The following is a 13,718-nucleotide window of genomic DNA, read 5'->3' as shown; positions in this document are numbered from 1 at the left end:
TTCTCCTTCACTTTTAAAAGATAATTTCACCGGGTGCAGAATTCCAGATTGGTGTGTTTTTTTTTTTTTTTTCTCACTCAACTCAATATTTCACTCTATACTATTTTTGCTTTGCATGGTTTCTAAGGAGAAGTCAGATATAATTATTATCTTTGTTCCTCTATAGATATGGTGTTTTTTCCTTCTGGCTTCTTTAGGATTTTTTATCTTTGTTTTTTTGTAATTTAAAAATGATATGTTTTTGGTGTTTACATGCTTGGTGTTCTCTGAGCTTCCTGGATCTATGGTTTGGTGTCTGACATCAATTGTGGAAAATTCTGTCATTATTGTGTCTAATACTTCTTCTGTTCCTTTTTCCCTTTCTTCTCCTTCTAGTATTCCCACTATATGTATGCTACCCCTTTTATAGTTGTCCCACAGTTCCATAGTTTTTGGGTATTCTGTTCTTGTTTTAGTCTTTGTTCTCTTTGCGTTTCAGCTTTTGGAGACTCAACTGATATATCCTCTAGAGATTCTTTTCTCAGCTCTGCCAGTCTACAAATAAGCCCATCAAAGACATCCTTCATTTATGTTATAGTGTTTATTATATCTAGCATTTAATTGTGGTTCATTCTTAGGATTTCCATCTCTCTGCTTATATTGTCTATCTGTTCTGGCATGCTGTCTAAATTTACACATTAAAGCCCTTGTCATAGTAATCATAGTTGTTTTAAAGTCCCAGTCTGATAATTCTAATATTGGTCTGTTCAGCCTTGTACTTGTTGTTAGGATGGAGTGGCAACTTCCAAGATCCTCACATGTAGAACCAGAACCTGGCTTAGTTAGTCACGACCTGGGTAACATTGGACAAGTTACTTGAAGCTCTGTGTCTCAATTTCATCATCTATAAAATGGTCATAACATGGTACCTACCTCAGAGGATTGTTGTGAGAATTAAATCAGTTACTACCTATAAAGAGCTTAAAACAAAACTTAGTACATATTATCATTTTGACAAATTTTTAAAATAAACCTCTGCTTTTAGGAAAATGCAAGCAACATAGAAACACAGATATCTGGGGCATTCCAGAGAAAACCCTTCCCCCATTTGCCATGAAGATTCTCAGCCTATACACCATGGAGAAAGCACTGCCAAGTCAGGATATGGTATAAATACCACAATATGCAGAGAAGTGATATTTGACTGGAATGGTGCCAACTAAGATCAGGGCCCCATCCAAGGCCACCGATGGTTGCTCTCAGGTCATCACACAAATTCCACGAAAGCTTTATCTTCACTGGGAGGTTTCCCAGTCACACCTTTGTCAATGGTCATTCCCCATCATGGGGAAGAAATTCAGACACATTTTCATTAAGTTACTCATGTACTTTGAATCTTAAATAACTCAGGTTCAGGTGATAAAAATAATGGTAGCTAATGCCTAGTCATTGCTTGGTAAGGCAAGTACTGTTTTAAGTGCTTTGCAAGTATCGAACCGTTCAATCCTCAGCACAATTTGAAGAAGTAGATACTATTATCTTCACCATTTTACATTTGAGGAAACTGAAGCACAATTAAGTTAAGGAACTTTGCCAGAACAGGTAGCTTGTTGGTGGTTGAGCTGGGATTCAAACTCTGTGAGCTTGGCCCTGGCTCCAGAGCCCACACACCCTTAGCTACTGTGCTATACTGCCCCATGAGAGATACTGCCCACAACTCTCATGGATTAGGGAATAAGACAACTGTATTGTACCATCATGTAGTAGTTTTGCTTCAGATCTTAGGATACATGAAACAACTGTTAAATCACTATCAAAGAAAATACACGATGAGAGACTAGTACTGTGACTTGCAAAGACATGTAATGTTTCAAAAGTGATTAACCACTCTAATCCTCAGCTTTCTGGTTTTAATAATCCCCAGTTTGCTGGGTATTAGAGTTGCTGTGAAAAATAAATGAGTCACGAATTTGTGAAATGTGTAATATTATGCCTAGCACAGAGTAAGCTCCCCATAAATGTTAGCAATGTATTATTATTATTGTTACTGTAACAATGGGTTAGCAAAATTGAAAATTAAAATTTAAGCATAAATTTTATTTACTGCTAGTTTCTATCATACAACATAAATTATTATAACACAAAGTTTACATCTCATGGAAAATCCTATACATGGATTTCATTCTTTGGATATGCTATTCTGGTGAAATCTTCATTTTAAATGAAAATACTAGTTTAATACATATCTAGAATAACAAGGGAGAAATCACCACACTTGATGTTTATAATGTGATGAAATGTGTGTGTGATATTTCCAAAACACAAAAACTTCTTCCAGGCTTCTGCTTAACTAGGCCATTGAAATCTACTTATACAGAAGACAACAGAATCTTTTATTTTCTTCTTAGACCACATTTAAAAAAAAAAAATTGGGTACAAAACACAAGCTCAGTGTGAACACTGCTGGAAGAAACAGAAATGATACACAACAAAATGAAAACTGCTCCTGAATGTTCAAACTGAGTTCTGTCCCAAAGTCTTAAACATTGGATTAGCTTCAGCAAACTTCAAAATCTGTCTTTATTCAAATAGAGAGTTAGAGTACATATGATTAAAAATGCCTCATTTCTTCAGAGTAGGAAAAAGAAATGCTACTCTAGAAGTACTGTCAGTGGAGAGTTTTAGTTGGGGCATTAAAAACCCAGTTTGTCAGGCCCATCGATTACAGATCCTTCTGGGTGCAGCTTTTATACACATGCCTCTTCACCCCTAAATCCTGGAAAATTATGCGAACAAAAATGTGTTTGTCTGGGTCTGTTTGTAAAATAGAATCCTTAGCTGAAACACTGTTTATAAATGTGGGGCATTCCAGAGTAGCTTTCTATTCCCTTTATTCAGGTGGGAGATACTTAAACATTCATACATCCCTTTTATTCTGAAGCAATCTTCCTCTCCAGTAGTAGGTAGAGTTGCTTGTGATAACACTTGCTATAATTATGAAAGGCAAGAAAACAAAAACACTAGATATCATCTATAAATACTAAAAGGTCTGATTTTGGGGGTGCCTAGGTGGCTCAGTAGGTTAAGCGTCTGCCTTCGAGTCAGGTCATGATCTCCTGATCCTGGGATGGAGCCCCGTGTCGGGCTCCCTGCTCAGTGGGGAGTCTGCTTCTCCCTCTCCCTCTGCCCTGCCTCCCTGCTTGTGCATGCAGGCACACACTCTCTCTCTCTCTCTCTCTCTCTCTCGCTTCCTCTCTCAAATAAATAAAATTCTTTAAAAAAAAATAAAAGGTCTGATTTTTAATGATAAACACACGGTATAAACTCTTAGGTAGTCCTCACTACTCTAACTGCTTCACAAATATTAACTCATTTAATCCCCACATTCTATGAGGTAGATGTAAAATTGAGCCAAGAGGCCAGGTGCTATGCCCAAGGTCATGAGACTGGTGACTGGATTTGAGCCTGTATTCAGACCAGGTGAATCCCAGTCTCCGAGGCAGGGAGGGGGTCTGGACAATCAGGTAGTTTTCAAAAGCTCCCAGAGATTCTGATGAGCAGGCAGGGTTGAGAACTTGTCATTACAAAAGCATCAGAACCACCTGGAAGGCCTATGAAACCACAGACTGGTAGGCTCCACCCCAAGAGGCTCTGTCTGAGTGGTCCCCAGGTGATGCTGGTACCATTGGTCTAGGAACCACACCTGAAGAACCACAGATCTGGCACACTTGGAACAGCAGCTTCCCATGCACTGCTTTTCAAATTATATCTTATTACCTCCCTTTATTTGAAAAGAGAAATAATTAATGGTAGTGGCATCAAGAACGAAGTTTACTTTGCAGAGCTCTGTTATCCTTGTCTAATGTGTCATAACTCCCACCTGTCACTTCTGACACAACTGTATAATATATAAATCAATAAAAACCTCAGCGCCTTGTTATATGTTGTTGTCTGTAGCCTTAGTTTTTTTCTTATGTAGGAGACCATTAATACCTACCTCATTGTTATGAGGTTGTTTAATAGAATTATGTATGTAAAAATCCAACACAGTACTTGACACAAAATGTTACCTAAATAATCTCATGATTTTTGACAAAAAAAATTATTTTAAAAATCATAGCTTATTACTGTTTTCATCCCACATATTTTAACAAAAAAGCTCAGGGATACTTACCATGGAATTATCTTTTGCGGATCTGTATGTTTTCATATCTGGAATAGTTTTCTCAAAAAGTGCTAAAAGCCACTTTTTGGATTTTGACCAGTTTCTAGGTAAGAAAAAAAACATGTGCATAAATTAATTTGAAAGCACATCAGGAGTAACAGGTCATGGTGTTAAAGGGGGAATATCTATGGAATTATAATTATTTCTCCAAATTTCTTCTTCAGTTTTTCTAGAATTTCATTCGAGGTCTACCTTCAGACTTTCTAGATCACAAGGAAAATCAAGGGGGCAGGCAGCCACATCTTAGTGGGGTCTTTTGCAAACAAATGTTTGAATCCCTATCAGATTGGCATTGAATAAAAAACAAAGACAAAAACAAAAAAGCAGAGCCCATGACCTGCTTGTCCTACTTTTACTCTGGCTGTTATCAGTTCCTGGAGGATGAAGAGCTAGCACAGGGACAGGTGCTGGCTTAAGCCAGGTAAACCAAATTGGCTGTTATCTTTTTCATAGTTTTTGACCAGTCACCACTATAGACCAACTGCTTAAGACATTTAAAAAAAAAAAATCATGTGTTATTTTGCATTCAAACCCGAGCCAGCTGTGAAAAATACATTTGACCACACCTCCTTTTGTCTCAGGGAGAACAAGGACAACCATGTCTGACTCCAAGATGGGTCACACTTGATGGTTTAAGCATGGTTCCAAACTGTAGCAATGAATGTGATCATAATAAGCAATAAACAGGGTAAAAGGCCTCAAAATGAATTCTTTGTTTCATTCTCATATCTTCTCCGTCCTCTCTTATTCCCTGTTAAATTTTTGCTCCTCAGATAAGAAAAAAAAAGGAAATAATGCATCTTTCTTCTTCAATTCCTTCGTCAAGTCATACACACACCAAAAACAAACTGGTCTTAAGAAGTAGCTTCTGTCTCTTCCTCGTAGATGCTGCTCTCTCTACTTAGGACAGGGAAATGAGACGGGTATGAATTGCTGGGAGGAGCTTGGTCAGTGAATTAATTGTAGGGAAGAGCTCTCTACCTTAGGAGACATTCTGGCATCTGGCACCCATACTCAAAACCTTCATCATAGGCTTGAAAATGCTGATAGAACTCCCTGATTTTTCTCTCATCTGTGGGAAACAAACCTTTTTTAAAGAGTATATTCATTGTGACTGGATAAAGGAGATGCCTACAAAGAAAAACACATAGAAAGTCAGACCCAATGACCAAAGAAAAAAAGCAAAGGACACAATAAAGGGCATTATTTAATAGCTATATATTAGGGGTAGATAATAATATGCGACAGATTCTTTTGGGAAAGAGTCACTCTTGAAAGGTTTTAATATTTGCTTACTGCGGTCAAGATAAGTTAGGGGTAACTGAAATTGAGGTTCATTTATCTGAAGATTTTAAAAATGCTTTCTAAGCAAGCATTGTCAGATCCTGACAAACGTGAGATGATGTGCAGAAATAAATTGATTCAATATAATTTCAACAAGTACTTATTTAGCAAATAATAGCAATAACTAAGATACAGTCCATGACTTTAGACAGCAGCAAAAGAGAGCCAAAGAATCAGGGCAATACTAGTTACCAAATATGCCAAGTTCTCACAGGATCCTACAGATTTACACTACTACATGTTGAAGTATAGTACCTATCATCATTATGTTTTGCCATAAGTGAAAAAATGATTACTGTGGCATACATAAGGGAAAGAATATCAAAGATTGTTAATATGACCTAGATTAGTACACTGAGTACTGTTTGTTTCAGTTTTATTTGCCATCCCTTCCTCACTAGAAAATTTTCAGGATCTCCTTCCCCCAAAGTTTCAAAGATATCCAAGAATTTGCTTGGTTTTATTGTAGATACTGGGCATACTAAAAGTTTGGTTGGTTGCTTGCCTTGTTTTGTTTGTTTGTTTGGTTGGTTTTTTCCTCTCCTTCTGGACCTCTAACAAAATATTAACTGTTGTTCTTTTTTATGAGTCTGAACTATTGAATCCTGCCTTCAGCAACCCAGTATCCTACTGAGATGGAAAAGTGCCTAACTGGTAACTTCAATTTACCAAATCTCCTTATGCATTGGAAGAATTTTTCTCAAGGTTCCTAGGCCCAGCCCTTACCTTTGCCAGGAAGCGTCAGAACTTGGCTGAAGCCACTTGACTCCCTCCAGCACCCTTCCCTGTCTCACCTGTCGCTCAGCATCCCCTCTAGTTAGGTACATTCCACATGGCATGGAATGACTGAGGAGAAATTACTGTAAATGTATTAAAATAATTGTATTGGCTCACCTTAAAATTGGAGTGCTAACGAAAAATTGCTCCATTAATTAAAATGTAAAAGATTAATATAATCTCTTAATTACCTAGCTAGATAGACTTCATTAATCCACCAGATAATTTTTAAAGTTCAATGCACAGGCTTCCAAGTTTTTTATTCCAGAAAACCTCTCAAAACAAAAACCAACAAGATCAAATAATACTAATGCATCTATTTACCTTACTAAGTTGTTTAGCTCCATTGTCCCATGAGTGCCTAAGTTCTCCAGTTGCTCATGTAATTCTTCAGTCAGTTGTCCAGTGAGTTGATATAGGTTGAAAGTCCCTATTTTCCCTTTCATCATGATATAAAGCTTTTCATGCAGTGTTAAAAAAGTATTCTTTGGAATTGATGCTATAAACAGAGAAAACTATTTTCAAAAGAAGCAACAACTCTTTGAAGCAAACAGTCAATCTACCTCTACTATTACTTGGTCAGTAGGGACTGGAGCCAAAGTCTTCCCAGTACATAAAATCACCTCCTGCAAGTAAAAGGAGGCCAAGATTCAACCTATCCCATGAGACAGTAAAAGTCTGTAGGGAAATTCACGTTCAGGGGTGATCTACAAATGGGTGATTAGGAGGGCCTCTGGGAAACACAAATCTAGTGATTTTTATTTCCACCTTTAAAAGCTTTCATTGGTTTCCTACCCTTAACAAAGTTTACACAAGGCCTTCCACCATCTTTCTAGTTCTCCAGTGATATTTCCAGACCCTTCTCCCCCCAAATTTGTATCTCAGGTACAGTGTGATATTTCCAATATTTATATTTATATTTCCCCAGCATTTTTTAGACATTCTATCTGCTCAAAACACTCTCTCCTTGACCAACTTCACCCCATTCCCACACACCCACAACTACAAGGCACACATTTCTTCTGCTAACTTCGATTTCTCCTTCAAGTGTCTACACTTCCTAACACCATGAGGAGCTTTGGCTCCATTACTCCCTTTGTATTAGTGTTCACGTTCCTTCCATGATACACACTCCTGTTTGAGTTCGGTTAGTAAGAGTATGAGTTTTTAAACTCATTATTCTTTTGTATTTTTCTTTAGTCCTGTTTCATTGTCTGTAAAGTAACTTTTTCAAAAAATAGTTTTTAGTTTTCTAGTTCGTCAGCCTATTATGTGTAGGTTACATTTTGTATAAGTTAATTAAAAATAATTCTTAATCTCAGGAAACAAACTGAAGGTTGCTGGAGTGGTGGGGGGTGGGAGGGATGGGGTGGCTGGGTGATAGACATTGGGGAGGGTATGTGCTATGGTGAGCGCTGTGAATTGTGTAAGACTGTGGAATCACAGACCTGTACCTCTGAAACAAATAATACATTATATGTTTAAAAAAAAAGAAGATAGTAGGAAGGGAAAAATGAAGGGGTGAAATCGGAGGGGGAGACGAACCATGGGAGACTATGGACTCTGAGAAACAAACTGAGGGTTCTAGAGGGGAGGGGGGTGGGGGAATGGGTTAGCCTGGTGATAGATATTAAAGAGGGCACGCACTGCATGGAGCACTGGGTGTTATATGCAAACAATGCATGGAACACTACATCAAAAATTAATGATGTAATGTATGAGATTAATATAACATAATAAAATTAAAAAATGTAAAATTAAATCTCCAAAAATAAATAAATAAATAAATAAAAATAAAAATAAAAATAATGTTTTAATTTCCCGAACATACATCTTCTCCTCAGTAGGGGAATATATGAGAGGACTGGGAGGCTGGCCCAAGGGCACATATTAAATTATTTTGTCTATTAAAATAGAAATATTTAAACATGAAAATCCCCAGAGGAGGCAGAGGTGAAAAAACTTGATCATTTCCATGCATCCCTGATCGGTGAGTAAGCTGGCATATTTTTCTGGAGGGATATGTAAACTTACAGATCAAGAGCCTTCAAACTTCAAAATATTTATCATCTTTGATCTGGAAATCCCTAGTTTAAATACCAAGAAGCACTAAATAGTCAAAGAATTTAACCAACATGTTGTGATCTTCATGCGGGCAAGAAGAAATAACCATCATGCTCTTGGTAACTGACAGCTTTAAATTTTTTGTTTGTTTGTTTTAATGGCAAGAGATGCATGAGAGGCTACGTGAAGAGGAACCTAAGAAAGAAGCCAAAAAGGAAACCAAGAGAAAGAAGCCATAGACAACAGAAGTAAGCACAGACACAAGGGAAGCAGAGAAAGAATTGGGCACCAAAATGAAACAGCTCCCCATTCCTAGGAGGACAAATGGTCTCAGCACTCCATGTTTGCAGCCTGGGAAGAAATAAAATGGACAGTCACGAGGGAAGCATGCTGACAAGTACAATCCAGCAGTCTCTGACAACGGAGAACAAAAGGTCACCAATTACATGAGGCCAAGCCCCACTTACCTTAATAGCCCTATGGAATGTGTCAGGAAATGCCACAGTAAAGGGCATACTAAGCAGTGGAATTCTACTGTCAGTGAACAGAGTAGCAACATGTGATCAAGCCAAGAGCTATAGCCTGTGAAGCATTGTCTACACAGCAGCAGCACAGAGTGAAGGACATCTTGGGAGCTGTAACAGGATACAGATTCCAAGTATTTTCCAAAGTAAACAGCAGTGGGGTAACCTCATCTCTTACCCACATCTAATTAAGACTTACATGAGGCTGCCAATAATTTGTTTTTCAAACTCATCAGATATTCTTTCTACCTTCCATCCTGATTTTAAAGAGTAAAATAAGGAAGGGGCCGTCAACATTCTTGATAGAGGAGCGAGGATATGATTGTTAACAAAGCTACTCTTGGACTCCGATGTTGTATTTCAAACAAACTATCTGAAAATATTCTTTACCTGTACGATAGATGGGCTTTTGCACTGCTAGTTCAAAATTTATTTCTTTGGATTTTAGAAACACATTAATTCCCTCTTCTTCAGTAACAAAGGTCATTCGGGTGCCCATAACAAAGACTGTAAATACTGGTCCATACTGAAAGATAACACAAATACAGATATTAGTAAGGATTTCTAATAAGTTACTGGGCCATGGATTATGCAAGAATCCTAATGCTGAAGTTATAGTCAAGATACAAATTATTATGATTATATATGATAATTAATTATAAATTTTGCTGGATTCAGCCAAATCTAAATTATACAAATCATAATTTATTCTGTCCTAATACCTAACCTTCATTTTGATTGTTATTTGAAACCTCCTTTCTTGTAGTAGGAAATAATAATTAGAAATAATTATTTTTTTAAAGATTTTATTTATTTATTTGAGAGAGAGAGAGAGAGAGAGAGAGAGAGAGCACAAGAGGGGGGAGGGTCAGAGGGAGAAGCAGACTCCCCACTAAGCAGGGAGCCTGATGTGGGACTTGATCCCGGGACTCCAGGATCATGACCTGAGCCGAAGGCAGTCGCCCAGCCAACTGAGCCACCCAGGTGCCCCTAGAAATAATTATTAGAAGTTATGTCAAACAGTGATATTTAAACATTGTTTCCAGATATCAGTAGGCTTACGATCAACCTCTAGCTCAGTTTTGTCCAAGAAAAAGATACAAAACAGCTGACTTAAATCTGTGGTCACTCAACAATGTCCTAAATAGTTCTCTAATGTGTTCACTTTCTCACTTTCCCCAAAAATTACTACTTCCCCTGGATACCTGCCCAACCCTCTCCACTCTGAGATATAGTTCCTGCTTTCTAACTCACTAGGAAACTCAGGCAATCAAGTAAAAGCACTCACAACTTCTTACCACCAAATCTTGCAAAGATACACATTTGTACCCATTCTCTGTTCCTCACCCCAGGTTAGCACAGATAGGAGGTCCTGCCCCTGTGAAATGCTAGTGCTCCCTCACTTGGGTTATGGATTCTACACTCTTACCTTCTCTTCATTCTATGTCTATGCCTCCTGTCATCCCACATCATCAGATCTGCCCTCTATCAGATTACCAGCAGCCTACAAACACACACTAGTCCTGAGTTTGATTTCAGGAGGTCCATGACTTTATTGGGAGGCTTCACTACTGGGTGGAGACTGCCCTCCCGGGGCTAGCCAGTTCTTGGAGAGAGCAAAGGGCTCAGCCTGCCAGAAGCATACCTTTCACATGCAAACCAACCAATCTTGAGTCTATATCCCCATCTACTTCCTTATCTTAGGCTCACACACCAGTATTTCCCCTGCCCAAAATCATTCCAAGGCCAGGTACCAGGCAACCAGAAACCACCTGTATAGCCCAAAGCCAAAAAGAATTATTCAAAGTAGCCAATCCTAAATTGTTTTCCCTGCCCTGCTTTGCCTTTCCTGAGGAAGCCCCAATAAAGACTCAGGCACAGGCTTTTCTCTGGCTGTTATCTTCTGCCTCCTGACTGATACCAGTGCTTTTCCCTGTGGCCCTGCATGGCCTGCAGAGGCCCCCCTCTCAGACCCATGAGTATAATAAACACTTCCTTCCAACCCGTCCTTCTCATTTCCTCCTGTGTTGGCACTAACTTTACAATACCACATCCAACATGTACGTTCTTGGAGCAGTCACCCATACTTTCATATCCTGTTACCATTACTGTAAGTATTTCAAAACATTATGCTTCTCACCACTCCAATATTGCAGTCATTTCTAGGTGCCCCTGAAATGGCACATGATCATTCCTACAACCCACTGTTGGGCTCTATCAGGCAACTGTGGGCATGAAAACCATGAAGCCACCAAACAGTGAAGTCTCATTTTCTTACACTGGTGATCCAGACGTCTGCATGACTTTCCAGTGTTACATATCTACAATTACTTGCTAATCAATATTTAGAAGATGAATAATTTCCACTGTTTAAGTTTTGTACAAATAAGAATTCTTAACTTTCCATTAGGAAAGTGGCCTATGTAACACATATAGGTACCTGGACCACAGTGTAGAACAGCCAAGTTCAAACACACTGAAGAACTGACATAACTGCTGATGAAAGGTATTTAAAATAACTTATGGTAAAACTGCACTGTACAAGTGATCATGTCCGATGTTATAAATTCTATGGCAGTGGGGGTGTATCTGTCTTACTTGCTTGGCTTTTGTCCTCCTTTGTGCAATATATATGAAGCAAAGGCAAGTGCATACAGTATGTTGTAGAAATGATGATTGTGTGTTGTTTCATGAGCATTTTATTTTGAGATAACCATAGAGTAATGTGCAGTTGTAAGAAATAATACAGAGCAACCCCATGTATGCATTACTCTGTTTCCCCTAGTGTAAACATGTTGCAAAACTATCGAATGTTATCACAACTAGGTCACTGATAGTGATGAAGTCAAGGTACAGAATATATCCATCACCACGAAGATGACTCAAGTTGCCTTTTTATAGTCACACCCATTTTACTCTCACCGCCACCTCTTTTGTTACCCTTGACAACTACTAACCCGTTCTCCAGTTCTATAATACTGAGTTTAAGGAATGATATACAAATAGAATCAAATGGTATAAAATAGAAGATGAAAAGATGAATATCTGGAATAATGGAAACTTCAGCAGATTGGCTTTTTTTCACTTGGCATAAACATCTGAGATCCACCTAGGTTGCTGTATGTATCAATAATTCATTCCTTTACATTTCTGAGTAGTATTCCATAGTATGGATGTACTATAGCTTGTTTAAACATGGTTGAAGGATGTTTGTATTCTTTTCAGTTTAGGACTATTACAAATAAAGTTGCTATAAACATCAGTGCACAGGTTTTTGTGTGAACGCATGTTTTCATTTCTCTAGAAGTGGAATTGCTGGCAGCTGCGTGCTTCCTTGTTTAAAGAACTGCCAAAGTGCTTTCCAGAGTAGTTGTCCCACTTGACATTTCCACCAGCAATCTATGAATGATCCAGTTTCTCTCTGCCCTTACTAACATCTGAGTGCTGTCACTCTTTTTTATTTAGCCATTCTGATAGGTGTGTAGTGATATCTCATTGTGGTTTTCATTTGCATACCCTCAACTGGCTAATGATGTTGAATATCTTTTCATGTGTTCATTTGCCAGCTTTATATCCTCTTCAGGAACTTGTTCATATCATTTGCCATTTCTTTAGTTGACTTGTCGGGGTTCTTTAAATGTTGAGTGCAGAGAGTTCTTTCCATATTCTAGATAGCAGTCCCTCACTGGATATGTGGCTTGCAAATATTTTCTCTCCACCTATAGCTTGTCTTCCCAGTCTCCTAACGGGGTCTGCCACAGAGCAAAATCTTGTAATTTTCATGGGGTCCAATTTGTCAGTTTTTGTTTTTAGGGATTGTGCTTTTGGTGCCTAGTCTAAGAACTATTCTTCAGCTCCAGATTAAGAAGACAGTCTCCTTATTTTTTTCTAAAAATTTTATAGTGTTATGTTTTACATAAAAGTCTGTGATCTATTTTGAATTAATTTTTATATACGACTCAAGACTTAGGTCAAGGTTCATTTTGTTTTTGGTTTTGGTTTGGCTTATTGGTGTCTAACTGCTTCACTGCCATTTGTTGAAAAGGTTACTTTTATTTCAATAAATTGCTTTTGCACGTTTGTCTAAAATCTATTGGACATTTAGTGTGTCTATTTCTGGGTTCTCAACTCTGTTTCATCAATCTCTGTATCTATCCCTCCACCCGCATAATCTTGATTACTATAGCTATGTAATGAGTCTTGAAATTGAGTACAGTGACTCTTCCCATTTTATTCTTTTTAAACTTGTTTTAGCTATTCTAGTTCTTTTGCCTTTACATATGGATTATTAATAATCTTGTCTATATCTACACCTAACCAGAAATTTGATAGACTTTGCATTAAACGTGTATGTCAATTTAAGGAGAATTGACATCTTTACTATGTTGACTTTTCCAATCCATGAACACGGTATGTCTCTTCATTAAGTTCTTCCATTTCTTTTATCAAGGTTTTCTAGTTTTCATCATAAAGTTCTATACATGTTTTATTAGATTTACACCTAAATATTTCTTTCTCTTTTTGAGTGACTATAAATGGTATTGTATTTTTAACTACCATTTGCACATGTTCATTGTTGGTATGTTGCGATACAATTGATTTTTGTATGTTGACTTTACATTCTGTGATCCTGCTGAATTTACTGATTAATTCCAGGAGATTTTTTGTAGATTCCTTGAGATTTTCTAAGTAAACAATCACATCATCTGCAAATAGAGACATTTCCTTATGATTTTTTTTCTTGCTTAATTGCATTCACCAGAACTTCCAGCATTATGTGAAATAAAAATGGTGGCAGTAGACAT

The 13,718-nt window shown here is 37.7% G+C and overlaps 1 protein-coding gene across 3 annotated transcripts in view; it reads right to left on the bottom strand.

The window, feature by feature from the left end:
- CYP39A1 (cytochrome P450 family 39 subfamily A member 1) overlaps positions 1–13,718 on the bottom strand; it is a 95,317-nt gene that overhangs the window by 71,212 nt on the left and 10,387 nt on the right. For 2 of the 3 annotated variants that reach the window (XM_028097463.1, XM_028097458.1), the window contains 4 exons: positions 9,304–9,439; positions 6,650–6,824; positions 5,186–5,335; positions 4,154–4,247 (listed from right to left, as the gene is read on the bottom strand). In XM_028097463.1, the coding sequence (XP_027953264.1) occupies positions 4,154–4,247; positions 5,186–5,335; positions 6,650–6,824; positions 9,304–9,412 (528 nt within the window). In that variant the 5' untranslated portion in view covers positions 9,413–9,439. The remainder of the gene's footprint in view (positions 1–4,153; positions 4,248–5,185; positions 5,336–6,649; positions 6,825–9,303; positions 9,440–13,718) is intronic. The other variant, XM_028097461.1, reaches the window with a different exon arrangement.

This window comes from Eumetopias jubatus, unplaced genomic scaffold (genome assembly GCF_037043125.1).
Source record: "Eumetopias jubatus isolate StellerSeaLion01/CBP00866 unplaced genomic scaffold, mEumJub1_p1.0 scaffold_6, whole genome shotgun sequence".
NCBI classification, from domain to species: Eukaryota; Metazoa; Chordata; class Mammalia; order Carnivora; family Otariidae; genus Eumetopias; species Eumetopias jubatus.
The sequence above is the reverse complement of the archived record's forward strand: the minus strand, read 5'-3'. Positions and strand labels throughout refer to the sequence as shown.